We start from the raw sequence: 19,309 nt of genomic DNA on the forward strand, positions 1-19,309 counted from the left end.
AACCAAATTAAATAATTTAGCCCAAGACAATTAAAAATCCCAATAATTTAAAAACAAATTAAAATTTCAATTTAAAAATTTAAAAGAAAGGGGAGAAAATTAGGCCAGGCCGGCTTTAATCCGTTCCAGTGGAAGCCCACCCTTATATCTCCTTCCATTCTGCCGCGCACTGCAATTCCATTCCATTCCTTTCCTTTCCTCCCCTTCCTTCTTTCCTTTCCTCTCCTCCATTTTTTCTTTTCCTTTCCCCCCTTTCCTTTCCCGCCGAGCCGGACCGCTTCGCCAGCTCTGCGTCCTTCGCCTCACGCCAAGTTCATCCGGCAGGCCACGCCGCAGGGCGTGAAAGGCGTGATGAGAGAGAGAGAGAGGGAGAAGAGCGGGCGAGGGGGCTCGCCTCGTTCCCGGCGTCGGCCAGCAGAGGTCCCTGCCTCTTCCCGGAGGAGGAGCCGCTGCTAGCGGCTTTCTCCCTCCGCGCGTTGGGGGCTGCGCTTTTAACTTCAGATGCTTCCGACTCCATTGTGGTTTGCAATCCGGCTCCTTCCACCGCCGCTCCTCCGAGCTGGATAGCCATTTCTCGCTTTGCAAGGGATGTAAGAGCGACCGTCCCTTCTTTGTCTTTCCCTGGGCGTTGGGGAGGCACGAGCGGGGAACGGGCCCTGAAGCCCCGGGGACGGACCCCGCGGCTGCCTTCGGTTCATAAAGCGGGAGCTTCCAGGTATTTAAAAAAAAAAATGAATGGGGGTGGGTGGGGGTGCACGAGGAAGGCAGCGGGGTAAAGGTCCGAGGAGGAGGAGGTGGTGGTGGTGGGGTGGCTCCCCTCCGCTCGAGGTGGCGGCAGATTTTTTTTTTCCGAGAAAAGCCTTTTGCAAAAAGCGGGCGGGGGGATCCATTTTCAGCCTGAGCTGCTTCAGTTCTCTTCGTTAGCCTCCCTCCCCTCCCCACCAAAGGCGGTGCAACTTTTCTGGGGCTCCAAAAATAGACGGATTTAGAGGGTGGGGTTCAACCCAAGGATTCGTGCATGGGGGGTTGCGGGAGAATATGCCTCACTCTACCGCTTAGCCCTGGGGTGGGGGTGGGTGCTGTGTGTGTGGAATGATTATCCCGGGTATCAATTAGGCGTTTCCACCCTCCCACCCCCCAAAAAAGGAAAATGGCTTGGTTCCCTTCCTCCTCCTCCTCCTCCTTTTTTTATTGCATTGGCTTCGATGGAGGCCTGGGCTCTCTCTCCGTTTGAAATCCTATCCCCCGCCTCCCCCGGCATTCAGATCTGTGCAGATGGGTTGTGGTTGCGGATTGGCGGGAGGTGGTGTGTGTGTGTGTGTGTGTGTGTGTTTAGGGGGGGTTGGGACGGAATGCTTTGCACACGCTCAGAGGAACTCTCCGGGTTCCAGCCCAGGCTCTCATTTGAATTTTAATAGCTTTCTTTGGGATTCAGAGGTGGAGGTGTGGGGGAGGGGAGATGCCCTTGATTGCTTAAAGGGGTTTGATTGTTTAATTTCATGCATTTCTGTCTGCAATCCGCCTACGTTTTTAGACAGCCCTGTATAAACTCTGCTAATGGAATAAGAGGGGAAAAAAGGAGGAAGGGAGGAAAAACGAGAGACCAGTAAATACCCACACTTATTCCCCCCAAAAAACCTTATGGATGGCCAGTCTGCTTATTATTCAGACCAATTATAAAATCTTAAAAAATTGTGGGGCAAGCTTTGGGAGTTCTTCAGGACTCTTATCCTCAGACTGGGTGGGAATAAAAAATCTGGCTTGCTGCCGAAATCACAAAGCCTCTATCTGGTTGCAGCCTTGAAAATTAGGGGTGTTGGAGGAAATGATAAAATATAATTGGATTAGGGCCCGTTTAGTACCATGCAGTTTGCCCCAAGGAATGCTGGGACAGAAAGAATGAATGGCTGTTCCCTTTTAAAGAAAATCCAGCAAATTTGCCTCCATGTTGAAGTGAAATCTTCATTGATCACTGTAGACAAGGCCCCTGCTTACTTCTAATCTAAATAAATATCTGTTGTTCTTACTGCATCTTTGCCAGCAAGGATTCAAGGGTATGAATTGGATTAAGAAGGGTGGGTAGTTTCCTTCGCTTTGCAACAGTCCTGTGTGGTAGGTGAGCGCAGGAGGCAGTGTTCAATCCAAGGTTATGACCTGTTAAGGTAGCCTTCTACCTGCAGAAATTTCCCTAGTCCCTCTGAATGAAAGCAGTTTCCTCGGAGGATGTCCATTTCTTCCAAGAAGAGATGTTTATGAGGAACAGCTGCCTTTGTGGCTTCAGTAATGAGGAAAAAAAAATTTTTTTTCTCCCCATTCCTTTTTCCTAATTTACTGAGCATCCAGATTAAGTCAAAAACTTACCCATTATCCTAAAATATCTTGGCTGGCCTTAAACATGATTTTTGTTGTTATTTTTTTCCTGAATGGACCAACACAGCTTCCCATGCTTTTCATTTACAGGTAATCCTCGATTTACAACAGTTCATTTAGTGACCCAACGTTACAACGGCACTGACAAAAGTGACCTATGTCTGTTTTTCACACTTAATGACCATTGCAGCATCCCCATGGTCACGTGGTCTAAATTCAGATGCTTGGCAACTGGTTCATATTTATGATGGTTGCAATGACCTGGGATCATGTGATCAATTCTTTTACGACCTTATGTGAAGCAAAGTCAATGTGGAAGCCAGAGTCATTTAACAACCGGGTTACTAACTTAACAGCTGCAATGATTCACTTAACAAATGTAGCAAGAAAAGTCATAAAATGGGGCAAAGCTCACTAAACGACTGTCTCGCTTAGCAACATAAATTTTGGACTTAATTGTGGTCGTAAGTCAAGGACTACCTGTTTAGATTTTCCCCATTAAAAAGGCTGCCCCTGGATCATCTCCAGATAGGTAGAACCACAAGACCCACCTTCATCAAACAGTCTATGCAGACTTAATTAAACCAGGTTTAATGGTAGAGGTGGCCTTTGAGCAGGATCTGAAAGATGAATGAGTGTGAACTCAGCCTGGCGTATCTATTTATTTTATATATCAAATTTGGAGATGGCCCATCTCACTGAGTTAAGTGTAGAGGTAGGCCTCGACCACAAATGAGCCCATTATTTCTGTTGTTAAGCAAGGCAGTTAAGCGAGTTTTGCCCCATTTTGCAAACCTTTTTTGCCATGTAAAGCAAATTACTGCAGTAGTTTAGTGAATCATGCAGTCATTAAATGAATCTAGCTTCCCCCATTGACTTTGCTTGACGGAACCCGGCTGTGAAGGTTACAAATAATGTGTCAGGGTTCCAAGTACCACATTTCATGACCTTGGGATAGTACAACTGTCACAAATATATGTCAGTTGCCAGGGGACTGAATTTTGAACATGTGATCATGGGGATGCTGCAACCGATCATAAGTCACTGTTTTCAATGCTATTGTAACTTCAAACGGTCGCTAAACAAATAGTTCTAAATCGAGGACTATCACTTTTTTCATGTGTGTTTCACATATTTTCCTCATTTTTCAAATAGAAGAGAATATCTGTAGCTTGGGGTTGAACTGTGGGGTCCTTGTTGCTCTCAAAGCTTGGTGGTTTTCTTGTAGATGTTTCATTACCCAACTAGGTAACATCATCAGTGCTGGAAGGGAGTAGGGTTTGGTCTGTGTTTGTACAGAGTAGCTAACCCTGCCAGTTTCATTTTTGCCTCTCATTTTTTCCTGCAGGACTGGTGGTCCATTGGTGGGATAGCTAGTGTTGTAGTCCAAAATAGGTGGAGGTCACAATATAATCAGATTATTGTCCTTTTGAGGAAGAAAGGTGAAGAAACTGATTTTCCTGAGGGGATTCAGATGTAGATTTAAAGTGGTGCGGTGGCCTAGAGTTGGAGCTCTCGCTTCACAATTAGGAGGCTGTGAGTTTCATCCTAGGTAGAGGCAGATATTTCTCTCTCTGGGCATGTTGAGAATATATCTGCTGAATATAACTCCACATAGGTGACAGGAAGGGCATCCGGCCAGTAAACACTCAGCTCCTTTCAGTTGTCCTGACTCCACCCTGCAAGGGATTATGGGGGTCACTAAAAGGAGATGATGATTCAGATTTAGGAGTCTGGAGCAACATAATGCCTCTCTCATTCTCTTATCTAAGTTTTTTTTAATTTAACAAGCAGGATAAGGACTGGCCCTACTGTATATAAAAGTGCGGGAGGGACTTTGGTGTTTAGAAGGCAATTTTTATGAAAGCTCTGCACTATTTCTTCCTGACATCCAGATATTTTTCCTGCGACGACAACCAAGATATTTCAGAAGGAAATGGCCCAGGCACATTCTGCACAGGTAAATCCTTGACAAATGTAGACAGATGGACAGCGAATTTTGGTCACTGACCAATAAAAATACAATCAATAAAATGAACAACACAAAACTATCCCCTAACAGCAAAAACTATTGGCAACCATTTTGGGGCATGTAGCAAAATTGTGCTACTTTTAGAGAAATAAATTTATCTTGATTATTTAACACATAGTGCAAATAAAAGCTATCAGAGTGCCCCGGAAATTCAAATAAAGGAGGGGCAATCAAATAGTGGTGACTGTCCCTGCAAAACTTGCAGTACAGAAGAACATAGACCGTGTTATTTATTAAATTTGTATACCACCCATCTCACTATTATAGCGATCCTGGGTGGCTTATACAATGATAACAAACCAATTTGATCTAGTGGTTTAAGTACTAGGTTAGAAACTGGAGATCATGAGTTCAAGTCCCACCTTAGCCATGAATGCCAGCTGGGTGACCCTGGGCCAGTCACACACACTCAGCCCAACTCACCTCACAGGATTGTTGTGGGGAAAATAGGAGGAGGAAGTTGTGTTGGATATGTTTGCTGCCTTGAGTTATTTGTAAAAAAAAATGAATTACATAATAAAAAAATGATTATTTTTTCTATGGACATCATATCACTGGGACTGTAGTAGGTATAACATGGGGTTTTCCTATATTTCTCTTCATTAAATCAAGCTGAAAATAAGGCTCTTCTAAATTTGGGGGTTGTGATATGATATAAATATGAGGCTGGTTTAGACACGAAGATCTGATTATTTACAATTGTATTGTGAGAGGAAGCAGCAATTTCTGTTTGACCTTCTATATCTACCGTGTTTCTCTGAAATTAGGACCTGTCCGGATAAGAAGCCCAATTGGCCTTTTGAGCGCATGTCCTAAAATAAGCCCCCCCAATACTTAGATGCATGCACAGCTGCCGCGCAAACAACACGATGTGAGGAGGCGAGGCCGGAGGGGGGGAAAAGGGAGGGGGAACATGCCCCATGCGCCCCACATGCACTTGCCATCCACGCAGAACAGCCTCATGGAGGCTACTCCCACAAACCCTAGCTTGCGCGCCCCTTCTCTTTGCGGCCGCAAGAAGCGGCCGCAAAAAAACTCTTGCCAACCCTAGCCCTGTCGACTTGGGACTGGGGGAAGGGGGACTGGTGCCGGACCAGTGGCCGGTACGGACTGTCTGCGCAGCAATGAAGCGGGATCAGCATGGCCGGTTCTTGCCCACAACATTGCCGGCGAGGATCAGGTCAGAGCCGCTGCCACCCAAGATCAGCAGGCCAGATTCGTGAGCCGGACGCACCGCTGCCACTTGGGAGAAGAAGAAGAGAGAGGAGGTGCTGTGAGAGAGCCCATTTCTCATGTTCTTTTTTTCCCGGGCGGCGGCAGCATGTTCAGCTCCCTGATTCTGGCTTGCCGAGCTCTGCCGGCAAGGGGGTGTGGCAGGTGGGGAGGGGTGGGACGGTGGATAAGTGAGACGCATGGAGAGAGAGGGGGCTCCCCTTGCCATCTCTTCTCCCCCTCTCTCTGGGCATGGCAGGAACTGGAAGTCAGGTAAGACACGCGTCGCGATTCTCCACCTGGTCAAAAGAAAATAAGTCTTATTTTCGGGAAAACACGGTAAAATGCTTTACCTTAGTAGTGATCTAGCTTGATCTAAAATTAAAATGGCATCGCTGGAGAAATCATAGATGTTCATTTTTTTTTTATTGCTGTTTCTCAGGAAGATTAGTAGTTGTCTTTCAATATTCTATTAGATGGGTCAGTTTGCTAGAATTGTGATTTATTTTCAACCAATAGGTGAAGATATACGGAGCTGTGCTGGGTGAATAGCTAGAGGGACAATGACCTTCCCTTGAAGGAGCTCTAGACCTTTGCAAATGATGAGATTTTTTTTCCTTTCATTTATTTAGATCCAGCAGGATCTCTTAGGCTCTGATCAAGAAAGACTCTACAGAGAAGTGATGCAAGAAAGTTATAACACCATCTTCAGAGGTGAGATGGCTTCTTATCTGTTCTTTTTGTTGTTTGTAGCACCACAAACATAAACTGGGTTTGTCCTGATTGCATTTGAATACCTTACCAAGAAAACCATAGAAGTTGTGCATAAGACCATCACAGTTAAATTTAATTGGGGAATGTGTTTACCTCCTTAAGTAATTTGACCAAAAAATAAACTTTATGATATTCAATTAACCTAACTCTCAGGGTATGTAGAAGCAAAGAGTTAGAAATAGGTAATAGTCAGATTCAAATATTGAGATAAATCACATTTATTTAATGAACTATAACTGCTGTTATCATTAAGCCTAAGGCATGGTATTTAAGCTACAGTTGCCAGGTTGGCATAAAATGCCAAGGCCAAAATAAAATACATTTTAAGAAATCATTTTGACTTGATTGCTGTGCAAAACAGTGGTGGGTTTCAAAATTTTTTACTACCGGTTCTGTGGGTGTGGCTTGGTGGGTGTGGCAGGGGAAGGATACTGTAAAATCTCCATTCCCACCCCACTCCAGGGGAAAGTTACTGCAAAATCCCCATTTCCTCCCAATCAGCTGGGACTTGGGAGGCAGAGAATAGATGGGGGCGGGGGCAGGGCCAGTCAGAATTTTTACTACCGGTTCTCCGAATTACTCAAAACCTCCGCTACCGGTTCTCCAGAACTGGTCAGAACCTGCTGAAACCCACCTCTGGTGCAAACCCAATTACTTGGTCTTCCTAAGAAATGTGTTTATCTGTTTGAAAAATGTACTTTCAGATTTAGGAACTTAATCTAAATGGATTTTTTTAGCCTCTCCCTCCATGTTATATTTTTAAAAAGTTACAAACATAAGACCTTATGAGAAAGAATTGCCCCATCTATGACTGAATTCCTTTGATGAATAAGTAAACATTTATAATGCTTGTTTTTTTTTAAAAAAAATCCCAACTAATTATGAGTCCAATTAAGCAATTCATTGTTTTAAATTGATTAAATCTAAGCAGTTTAATCTATGGCATCCATACAGCTAATGCTGAATTTGTGTACAACATTTGCTCATATCTTAGCAGAAGTCAGTGGGGTGTCTTTTTCACTAATACAGTGAGTATTACAAGTAGTCCTTGACATATGATCGTAATGCAGCCTGGTCATAGGTTGTGACAGCCGTAAAACAGGTCACCCATGTGACTGCCCTTTTTTTATGACCTTTTTGTGATGATTGTTAAACCAATTGTTTTGCCAAAACCTAGAAGTAAATGCCAGTTTTCAATAAAAACGTCATAAAACACAGTCACATGATTGTAAGAGGCTGCAAAACGACTGGTTGCCAAGTGCCCAAAATCCGGTAATATGGCCCTGATCCCTAGCTGTTTCAATTTTGGAACTGGGTTGTAAGTACCCCCAGAGACGCCCATGATATCTTCAAACAATTGCTAAGCGATTTGTCATAAATGGAGGACCACCTGTAGTATTTGGATTAATTTATATTTGTATGTAATAATAAATAATATTGCACCCAACGAGAAGGTGCGTCTCAGGTAGGACCAATGCCCCTTCTCCTAAAATGATCTGTAGTTAATGATAAAACAGTATTACCCTGTTTCCCCAAAAATAAGACATCCCCTGATAATAAGCCTAATTGGGCTTTTGAGCGCATGGCAATAAGGCCAAGCGCTTATTCCAGAGAAAAAAATAATAAGACAGGGTCCTATTTTCGGGGAAACACGGTATATGATGACACAATTAAAACAATACCAAAATATGGCATGAAATATGTCACCATAAATTCTACTGAAATTGAAAAATAATTTAAATTAAGAATAATTGAAATTTATTTGATAAAAGCAGCAAACACACAAACAAAAAATCCCATAACATAATAAAGTGATTTCAGGACTGTTAAGTCATTAAAAAGACTGCTAGTAATTAAAGCATAAAAATATGGATACCACTTTGAATTCCTTTTGGATTAGTCTCAGAGGTTCTTGGCAAATCATGTAGTATGCCCGTGATGGCGAACCTATGGCATGGGTGCCACAGGTGGCACGTGGAGCCATATTGCTGGACACGCGAGCTCAGCTCCGGCATGCATGTGTGTGCCACCCAGCTGATTTTTGGGCCTTCTGGGTCCACCAGAAGTCAGGAAACACTGTTTCCGGCCTCCGGAGGGCCTCGGGGGGGGCGTTCTTGCCCTCCCCAGGCTCCTAGAAAGGCTCTGGAGCCTGGGGAGAGCGAAAAACAAGCCTACCAGGCCCACCGTGCCATTGCGTGCCAAAAGCGGTGGGAGCACGGGGGGGTGGGGCGCATAGAATTATGGATGTGGGCGTGTACGTGACCTCACCTCGCTCCCCCCACTTTTGGCACACGATGGCAAAAAGTTAGCCATCACTGTAGTATGCTATTACTATATACCAAAATTTTTGAATTATCAGTAGTTAAATACATTCTAGCCAAGTTAGTTGTATAATTGCCTGGAATGTGTAATGCAGCTCAGTGCATACTGATACCACAGTTTGTGTAGAGGCCATTCAAAGTTTCAATGGTGTTGAAAAAAAGTAACATATGACCGTTTTTCACACAACTGTTACAGCCTCCCTATGGTCACATGATCAAAATCCAGACGCTTGCAACTGGCATGTATTTATGACGGTTGTAGTGTCCCCAGGGTCATGTGATCTCCTTTTGTGACCTGACAAACAGCCAATGGGGAAGCCAGATTCACATAACAACCATGTTACTAACTTTTAACAACTGCAGTGATTCACTTAACAACTTGGTAAAATGGGGTAAAACTCACTTAACAACTGGCTTAGCTGAGCAACAAATTTTGGGCTCAATTGTGGCCATAAGGTGAGGACTATCTATATTTGGGGTGGGGTGGGGGAGTAATTGACATTCCAATATAATCGAGGGCCTTCTGTGAGTTGATTGGTTGAGTTTTGAAAATATGCAATCATTTGCATAAGAAAATAATAGGGAAGATTTACATTCTTAAACTTGTTTTGGTGAACAATAACATTAATTGGAGTCTTTCTTTTTGATGCATATACACCTGCAGGTATGTACAGTATATCTTTCAGCGTTTGTCTTCTTCCATGTTGGCCAGAGAGAAATAGAAGCATTCTTTGGCCCCAATTCCTAGATAAGCTACCATGGATGATTGGTAGGAGACATTGTGGGAAGTGCAGGGAGCTGGGCTGGGATGCAGGAGGGCCAGGTTCAAGTTTTTATTTTTCCATGGAAGTTCACTGAGATAGTGACTCAAGATAGGATTGTTGTAAAGATGAACATGAAGTGCTGTGCCCTGTGTATTGCCTTGAACTCTTTAGAGGTGGAGAAAAGGTGAGATACAAAGCAAAGGTAAAAGTTTACTTGTCAGTCATTTCTGTTTCTTGACAGAGGGATCCAGCGTTGTCTGAAGACACTTTCCTTGGTCATGTGGCCAGCATGGCTATAAGCCAAAGGCACACACAACGTTGTTACTTTCCTACCAAAGTGGTACCTATTTATCTACTCGCATTTGCATGCTTTTGAACTGCTAGATGGACAGGAGCTGGAGCAAGGAACGGTCGTGTGGCGCTCAGGTCTCAAACCAAGGGTGTCAGCTTTCCAGCTGACAAGCTCGGTGTCTTTAACTGTTGAGCCATCACGCTCCCTGATATGAAGCAAATAGTGTAAAAAATGATGCTTCCATTGCCATCTTTTCCTCTTGCTTGCATGAAAGTCCCTGCTTGTTTATAACTTTTCTGCAGCAGAAAAATATATTCTTCGCTCACCTGCTTCTTTGCTTTCTCTCTCTTTCTCTCTCTTCCAGCTTCTCCTCTTCAGCTTCAAAAATCTGAACTCCTGGCACATCTGAAACGAGGACAGGAAGGTCTTCAGAGCTCCAGCAATGGCGCTGATCAAAAGCTGGTTAAAGAAGCCCTGAAGAAATGGCCAGAATCAGGAAACTGGTGGAATTCCTACCGGAGTCCCGTGAGCGTTCCCACTTCAGATTCATCGAGTTCAGGTCAGGGTTGCCCCTAAATCTTGGCATCCACGTGGGGTCACCTTTATAGCTTCAGACATATGCTGTCCTCAGAAATGGCTTCATCTATAGATCCCTACCTAAATCATGAAGGTGGTGATAGATATTGCAGAAAGTCCTTGACTTCCGACCACAATTGAACTGAAAATTTCCATTCCTAAGCAAGACAGTTAAGAGTTTTGCCCCATTTTACAACCTTTCTTGCCACAGTTGAATCACTGCAGTTGTTGATAACATTGTTATGTGAATCGGGCTTTGCTTGTCAGGAAGTCACAAAATTGACATTGGGGAGGGATCCTGCAATGGTGGTGACTGTGAAAATGGTGATAAGTCACTTTTCAGTGCTGTTGTTACTTTGAATGATCACTGAATGAATGGTTTGTAAGTTGATATTTTTACAGTAGTTAAAGGCCTAGAAACTAGAAAGATGGTAAGTTTTGGTCATGACTTAGCCTTAAAAAAAGGCTAGGTGACTTTGGGCCAGTCACACACACTCAGCCCAACCTACCTCACAGGGTTGTTGTGGGTAAAAGAGGAGGAAAGAGTGTTAGCTATATTTGCTGCCTTGTTAAAGACTGGTGTCAGCGTCTCAGCGCTGACATAGAAAAGGGAGGATGAAGCCTGAACTTTTGCCTGCTAAATCCCTTTGAAGATTCGGTCTCCTTGGAGATGAGGAGATGGGAAACATTCCTGTGAACTGACGGGAAAAGGAATCAGGAGAGTGACTTGGAAGATAGCCAATGAGAAGCAGAGAATTGGGGATTGGAAAGGGAGGGATTGGGGGGCAAAGGTCAGTATTGACCGCAAAGAGCCAGGGTCCGGTTGCTGTCCTCAAATAAAGAGAAAATTTCCTTAAAGATGGGCAGTTTGGAAGTTCATTTATTTTGAGATAGCATCGAAACCTGGCAACTGGATAAAAATCTAATAAATATTACTCAACCTTAGGAACTAAGATCCAGTTCATTTGTTTTCCCTTTTGGTTTTTGGAAACTAGACATCTATTAAATCAGTCTAAAATTGCATGTCTTTAAGCATCAGGATTGATATGGCTGAATAACCTGGAATGTGACTGTTATAAAACCAGAATAATTCCCACAGCATGAACCTTAATTTTGTCTAGCTCAGGGGTGTCAAAACTCAATTTCACTGAGGGCTGCATCAGGGTTGTGTTGGACCTTGGGGGGCTGGGGTGGGCATGGCCAGCTAGATGTCACTCGTGTCGGTGGGGTGGGGTGCCTGTGTTGGCCTGAGTGCTCTGCCAGCGGGAACAGGCTCCCAAACTCTGTTTTCGGCTGTGACGGCCTCCTGCAACCTTCTGCCAGTAAAAACAGCTTGGGAGGGCCTCACGCAGCCCTCCGGAGCTCTGTTTTCACTGGCAGAGGCAATGCGGGGCAGTCCTTCGCTGTTTCCAGGGCGACCTCACAGGCCAGATCTAAGCACTCCGCAGGCCAGACATAGGCCCTGAGCCTTGAGTTTGACACTCCTGGTCTGAGCTGGCTCATTTTTTTTCTAAATTCAAAGCCAAAACTTGATTTCATTTTACAGTCTGGAATGTGTCCCAATCCTTGGTTTAGGTTGTATGGTGAAATCTCCAGAATGGGGTGTGATGGTGCTTGAAGTTGAGAGGCTGGTTAGCTTGGTATCCCTGCAGGGAAGGAAGAAAGGAGGAATCCTAAGTACACGCAGTAGTCTGACAAGATTCTTGTACAGGTAGTTCTTAACAACAGTTTGTTTAGTGACCAAAGTTACAACAGCACTGAAAAAAGTAACAGATGACCGTTTTTCACACTTACAACTGTTAGAGCATCCCCATGGTCCCGTGATCAAAATTCGGACGTTTGGCAACTGGCATGTACTTATGACGGTTGCAGTGTCCCAGAGTCACATGATCTTCTTTTGCGGCTTTCGAACAAGCGACGTCAGTGGGGAAGCCAAATTCGCTTTACAGCCGTGTTACTAACTTAACCACTGCAATGATTACTTAACAATTGTGGCAAGAAAGGTGGCAAAGTGAGGCAAAACTCACTTAACAGAGATTTTGGGCTCAAATGTGGTTGCAAACCGAGGATTATCTGTAAATAGGGAAGTTGTAGTAAAAGAACCGATCGGCTCGCCGTGTCGTTCTGGTTCTTTGCACTTTCAATTTTGTCAGACTAACTGCACTCCCTTGGGAACAGCCAGATAAGGCTTTCAGAGATTTTGCCCGGGGGGAGGGGGGGTGTCAGGTCTCCGTCACTTCATCCCCTGCAGGGATTCCAATAGCAATAGCACTTAGACTTATATACTGCTTTACAGTGCTTTAAAGCCCTCTCTAAGCAGTTTACAGAGTCAGCATATTGCCCCCAAGCAATCTGGGTCCTCATTTTACCATGGAAGGCTGAGTCAACCTTCAATCGGTGAGAATCGAACTGCTTAGCTGTCAGCAGAATTAGCCTGCAATACTGCATTGTAACCACTGCGCCACCAAGCTAGCCAACCTCTTAACTCCACTCTCCACCCTAAATGGAGAGTCCATCACGGGTGGCATCTCTACTGCCTGTCTGGAAACACCCTTTTCTGTTTTTCTCCCAGCAGACGATGACGTTGCAAGCGAGAAGGAAGAGGAGGAGAGTGTTCCGTGGGAGAATCAGCGGATCGCGAAACCTCGTGCTGCTTTGCTAGGCCAATGGGAGAGTGCCCAGCGGCAGGGGAAAGCTTGCAAGATTCAGCACGGCCGCCTGCAGGACTCTCGACCCAGAGTCAATTGTGCTGATGGAAAAAAGAAAGGCCTTGTCGCTGGCAGTAATAGCCGGCAAGGAATGAATACCGAAGAGAGCCAGAATGAATGCACCGTATGTGGGAAAAACTTTGGCAGGAGATCGTCCCTCCTCAGGCATTTCAAAGTCCACAGCGGAGATAAACCTTTTAGGTGCTCCATCTGTGGCAAATGCTTCCTTGCGAAAACCAGCCTGGTTTTACATAAAGAGAGCATGCATAAGAAACGACCCCACTCAGGAAAGAAACGTTGGGAATGTTGCGAGTGTGGGCAGACCTTTGCCACGAAAGCTTTTCTGACGGAGCATCACAAGATGCACGGCAGTGAAAAGACGCACCCGTGCCCTGCCTGTGAGGAAAGCTTCGCCGAAACCAGGTACCTTGTGAAGCATCTTATGACCACTCACTCAGGGGACCATGTCTTCAAGTGCCCCGTCTGTGGAAAAGGCTTTATGAAGGAGAAGGACCTCGTGAAGCACCAAGCAAAAAATCATGGCAAGAGCCATTGCTTTCCGAGTCTGGGCAGTGAAAACAGCTGCAAGGAAAAATCGTCCCCGATCAATCACAAGAGACTTCATCTGAACCCTGAAATTCTGCCTGGTGCGGCATACGAAGGAAAAGGCGGGGTGGGACGTCCCCTTACCTGTGGTCACTGTGGGAAGTCTTACAAGCAGGAGAAGGCTTTTCTTAATCACCAGAGTGTGTGCGTGAGGCAGCAGCCAAACGGCGAAGGAAAGGTCCCCAAGGAAGACGGTCCACTCACTAAAAACCAGATCACTCACGTGGAAATGCAAGATAACACTTGCTTCGACTGTGGGAAGCCCGTTTGCAAAAGTTCGCTGCTGGCTTCTCAGCCCAAGGCAGACCAGGAAAAGAAGCTTCAGGTGTGCCCTGAATGTGGGGAAAACTTTAGAGACAGCCAAGATTTTGAGAACCACCTGAGAAGCCACCAAAAGGCACCATCTTCTCAAAACGTCTCGGATTGGGAGGGCCTTGGGGGGAAAACGCTGCCCGTTGGCCAGCCGGAGAAGAAAAGCCGCTACCAGTGCCGAGGCTGCAGGCGAGACTATTCGACTCATTATAACCTCCGAAGGCACCAACGAATCCACGTGGAATGCCGGTACAGAAGGAACGCTCACAAGGGGAAGGATGCCGCCTACAGCTGGTTCTTCTTGGACTTTCCGAAAGCCCGTAGCAGAGAACAGACCCTTCAGCACAAATGCACCTTCTGCGGGAAGGCGTTCAAAACGAAAAGCACCCTTGGTCGACACCATCAAATCCACATCAAAGGCAAGCCTTATAAATGCACCATCTGCGGGAAGGCGTTCGTCTACCGGTACACCCTCGCTCATCATCAAGAAATCCACCTGGAAGACCAGCTCTACCAGCATAAGTGCTCTTTCTGCACAAAGGCCTTCAGGACCCCGTCGGCCCTCCGCCGACATCAGCAGCTGCACAAGGAAGGCAAGCCGTACATCTGCAACATCTGCGGGAAAGCTTTTGCCTACAGGTACAACCTCACCCACCATCGGGAAATACACATAGAAGGGCAGGTTTATAAGTGCTCTTTCTGCTGGAAAGCCTTTCGAACCAGTTACTCCCTCAGCAGGCACAAGCGCATCCACACCGAGACCAGGTCCTATCAATGCCCTACTTGCAGGAAAGCCTTTGGGACGAAATATTCCCTTTGGAGGCATCAGGAGATGCACGTGAAAGAGGATCCGGATAGCTTGCTTGGCAGGAATGAGACCGGGGACAACTTAGTCAAAGATCAAGCTGGCGGTAGTGATGACAGTGTGGACAAACAGCTTGCCAATTCGGTCCACTCTCAATGCCAGGAATTCCACAAGGAACGAAAACCTCCGGAAGGCTCTGAGAATACGAGCAGCTCGCTCCTCCCTGAGCATCAAAGCACCCGTGTAGAAGAAAATGCGATTAAACAGTCGGACAGTCAAACTTTCAGGAGCGTTGGATTGGGGGTTAAAGGTCAAGACAGGCCTATAAAAGGAGAGCTCCAGCAGTGGACCAACGGTTCGTTGTACACGGGACAGGGGATCCAAACGGAGGAAGGTCCCCTAGTGTCCTCTGAAAATGGGGACGTCTCCTTCAGCCACTTGGGAAACCATGCCAATAAAGAGCCAGCTGATTGGTGTTTCCTGGGTAAATTGCCCGGTGCTGGTCAACAAGGAATGGTCCCACAGGAAAAAAAATATACTTGCCCTAATTGTGGGAAGTCCTTTAGAGATAAATATTCCCTTACAAGACATCAGAAAGTCCATTTTCCCGAGAGACCTTATCCGTGTCCAAGATGTGAGAAAAGTTTCCGCAGCGCTAAAGACCTGGAGAAGCATCAGGTAACCCATTCGGATCAGAGGCCTCATCAGTGTGGTGAATGCGGGAAATACTTGAAGACGAAATACTCGCTCGATAAGCATCAGAAGACCCACAAAGGGGAAAAGCCATTCTGCTGCTCTTATTGTGGCCGAAGGGTGACCACAAGCACCATTCTTCGGTACCACCAGAGAACCCACACCGGGGAGAGGCCGTATAAATGTGCAGTGTGCGATAAAAGTTACATCAGCAAATGGTCCCTTAAAAAACATTTGGAGTTGCATTACAAAACGAGTCCGCCGAAGGACCTTCAGGAAGCATCTCAGCTTGATCAGAAATGTTAAGGTGTCTTTGTCACTTGTGGGTGAAGAAACGGGACACCATCAGGGTTGGAGGTCTCTTGGAACAGGTCTGGGTTGAAACATCCACCTTTAAAATTCCCAGGTTCTTTCTATACCCAGTGACTAGCTACCTCAGAAACAGATTTTTGAATGTACTCTTTACCTTTCCAATCTCGAATCATTCAGACAACTTTGCTCCAGAAATGAGCACCCATGTCATGAAGAGCCTATAATAAAAGAGGCTCTGTTTATTTTGAATGAGTGGACCTGACTGAGAACTTGGGATGCTGGAAAAAAAATGATTAAGAGCATCAATGATCATATAGTTTGGAGTGATGGCAATGATAAGTGCAAGCTGCCTTTCGTTTCTTAGCATTGTATTCACATTGTAAAAAGCAAATTTTGTGTTAAAATCATTCCTCTTCTGCAGTGTACGTATATAAAGGGGGGGGAAAAAAAGACACAGGACAATTATTTTAAGAAGTGTGGGTGAGAAAGCTATAGTCTTGTTTTTCATAATGAAAATACTACTGGTTTGTGCAGTGAATGAAAAACGGATGAAATACATGTTGTTTTTCCAATGCACTTTTTGCATCGCCAAGAAGACATTCAAGGGTCAAATATATTCTAAATCTTCCAAATGTTAGGAATTCGCATTTTGGGATCTGTTAGTAAATAATACAGAACAGTTTTCTGTACGTTTTAGAACATGTTTTAAATTGAAAGCCATTTTGTTTTGCTGTTGGTAAAAGTATCAATTCAGAAGTTCATTGACACCCTCTCTCTCTTGCCTCCTAGTACCACTGCCATATTACACTGTGTATAGGGAAGAAGGAATCTCAAGTTATTGGAGCTGCAAGGAAGATGCAGGCCTTGCCTTAAACAGGGGAGATCTGCTAGTATGCACTCTTGGTTGCAAGTAGAAGTTTTACAGACAAACATGAAAAGTTAAGTTTCTTGGACGATGTCCCTACCATTATCCGTTATGCCTGCTTGAGATGATAGGAGCTGTGAAGATCTGAAGTCACAAGAATTGAAAAATTATAGTGTCATACCAAATACCGAAATGCAAAATCAGAATTCTCTTATTAATTTTTTTTAATAATGTGGAAATGGCCCAGTGGCAACGGTGAATAAGAAATACTGAAGTATAAAGTCAGAAAAGTTGGATTTAAAAAAAATATATGTAAGGACCCTAAAATAATTGATTGTATGAAGTCTGTTTTAAACGAAAACTTTGTCAGTCGGGAATCTTGCATGGACATTTTATGACTCTAGCTGTTTTATTGGGAGAATTGCAATTTGCTACAGGTTATCAAGTAAAGCGTGAGTTGCATCATTTCCAGTGTCAGTTCATTATAAAATGTTTGTTTTCTGCAGCCATTTTCTGGATTTTGTTTGGGGTGAGATGAATAATTAGAGTCAAAAGACAAACATCTTTTCCATGTGCCATCACTCAACAGAGCTGAAGAAAAAAGTGCCTGTGAAAAGGTGATTTGTTTTCACTGGCAATCCAGAGGCCGCTGCATTTCTAGCTGAAATAATGGAGGAATTAAGAGGGGCATACAGGTAGTCCTTGACTTACAACAGTTCATTTAGTGACCATTCAAAGTTACAATGACCCCCCCAAAAAATGACATGCCCATTTTTCACACTTATAACTGTTGCAGCATCCCAATGGACACATGATTTACATTCAGATGCTTGACAGCTGGTTCATATTTATGACAGTTGCAGTATCCAAGGGTCATGCTTTTGTGAACTTCTGACAAGCAAAGTCAACGGGGAAGCAAAATTCGCTTAAACAATGATATTACTAATTTAACAACTGCAGCGATCCACTTAATAAATGTGGCAGGAAAAGTCGTAAAATGGGTCAAAACTCACTTAACAAATTTCTCACTTAGCAATATAAATGTCGGGTTCAATTGTGGTCATAAGTCGAAGATTACCTGTACTGTATTGCAGTGTTTCTCAGCTTTTAAGATGCATGGACTTCAACTCCCAGAATTCCCCAACCAACCCACGTCTCTTAAAAATTGCCAAGATTGATAAATACTGCTGTATTGCTTTGTCTTTCTGAGCCAATCAAGGGAGGTTTACACTGAGTTTTCTTCAGAGTTGTAACTGTATCAACACTTGGACAGTTTGTAGTTTGTAACGTCAGATCAGTGCTTTTCAAACTTGGCAACTTTAGGATATGTAGGCTTCGACTGACAACAGTATTGCCCAGCCAGCATGGATCTCATGCTGACATGAGTATCATGACAAGGATAGAACAGAATTCTTTATTGGCCAAGTGTGATTGGACACACAAGGAATTTGTCTTGGTCCATACGCTCTCAGTGTACATAAAAGAAAAGATACGTTCATCAAGAATCATAAGGTACAATACTTAATGGTAGTCATAGGGAACAAATAAGCAATCAAATCATATTAGGAAACAGTCAATATAAATCATAAGGATACAAGCAACAGGGTTACAGTCATACAGTCATTAGTGGAAGGAGATGGGTGGTGGGAACAATGAGAAGATTAATAGTAGTGCAGACTTAGTGAATAGTTTGACAGTGTTGAGGGAATTATTTGTTTAGCAGAGTGATGGCATTTGGGAAAAAACCGTTCTTGTGTCTAGTTCTAGTGTGCAGTGCTCTATAGTGTCATTTTGAGGGTTGAAACAGTTTATGTCCAGGATGTGAGGGGTCTGTAAATATTTTCACAGCCCTCTTTTTGACTCATGCAGTATACAGGTCCTCAATGGAAGGCAGGTTGGTAGCAATTGTTTTTTCTGCAGTTCTAATTATCCTCTGAAGTCTGTGTCTGTCTTGTTGGGTTGCAGAACCAAACCAGACAGTTATAGAGGTGCAGATGGCAAGACACAATAATTCCTCTGTAGAACTGTATCAGCAGCTCTTTGGGGCGGATTGGGCGGATATTAAGATTCTGGTTTTCTCTGCAAAATAGAGTTGAGTTTGGTTTGTGTGTGCGGAGGAGCACGTGCCCTGTTGTGGGATTCAGTATTGTCGTACGCCACCTGGATTGGAATTTCATCTGTTTGGAATAAGCATTAATTAGTGAACACAACCCATGCTGTCTGAAGCCAGGAAATCTCACCCTGTTTCTGTGGATTTTGGTCATTCTAATTTCATTAGCCAGATGAGTTGAGGATTCTGTTTGGAAATTACTTCTGAAGGGCACCATGCTGGGAAGGATAACATTTGGGTGATCCATTTTGCATTGGAAAATTCTGCAGGAGTCCAGGAAATTATCCTGCAAATAAATACAAAAGCTAACTTTTGTCCGTAGTGCTGTCCTTCTTGACCCTTAAAATCCCCTCAATTTTCTTTGCCACTCTGTTGCCCGAGACAGCAAATCTGTCCACATTTTGGACAGATAGGACCGCTGGTTTGAAAGCGGTCAAAGAGGCCTACATCAAAATTGAACAGCCCTCTCTCAACAGAAGGGGAAGGATACGACGTCTATCTCCAGTCTACAACACAACCTTTTCAATAGTTCCAAGAAGGCTCCACACCCATTTGCA

At 44.3% G+C, this 19,309-nt stretch overlaps 1 protein-coding gene across 2 annotated transcripts; it reads left to right on the forward strand.

Annotated features, from left to right (window-relative positions):
* The first annotated feature begins 417 nt into the window (after nucleotides 1-417).
* LOC117674007 (uncharacterized) lies at nucleotides 418-17,107 on the forward strand. Of its 2 annotated transcripts, none has more exons than XM_087888049.1 (5): nucleotides 418-715; nucleotides 4,266-4,330; nucleotides 6,247-6,328; nucleotides 10,130-10,324; nucleotides 12,914-17,107. In XM_087888049.1, exons 2-5 carry the CDS (start codon nucleotides 4,307-4,309, stop codon nucleotides 15,769-15,771), a joined length of 3,159 nt encoding a protein of 1,052 aa, XP_087744175.1. In that variant the 5' UTR covers nucleotides 418-715; nucleotides 4,266-4,306; the 3' UTR covers nucleotides 15,772-17,107. The 2 variants fall into 2 exon arrangements, with proteins under 2 accessions (XP_087744175.1, XP_087744176.1); XM_087888050.1 differs by having other exon boundaries at nucleotides 12,917-17,107.
* The last annotated feature ends 2,202 nt before the right edge of the window (nucleotides 17,108-19,309 follow it).

Source organism: Pantherophis guttatus, chromosome 2, assembly GCF_059756535.1.
Source record: "Pantherophis guttatus breed Tessera chromosome 2, ASM5975653v1, whole genome shotgun sequence".
In the NCBI taxonomy this organism is placed as follows: Eukaryota; Metazoa; Chordata; class Lepidosauria; order Squamata; family Colubridae; genus Pantherophis; species Pantherophis guttatus.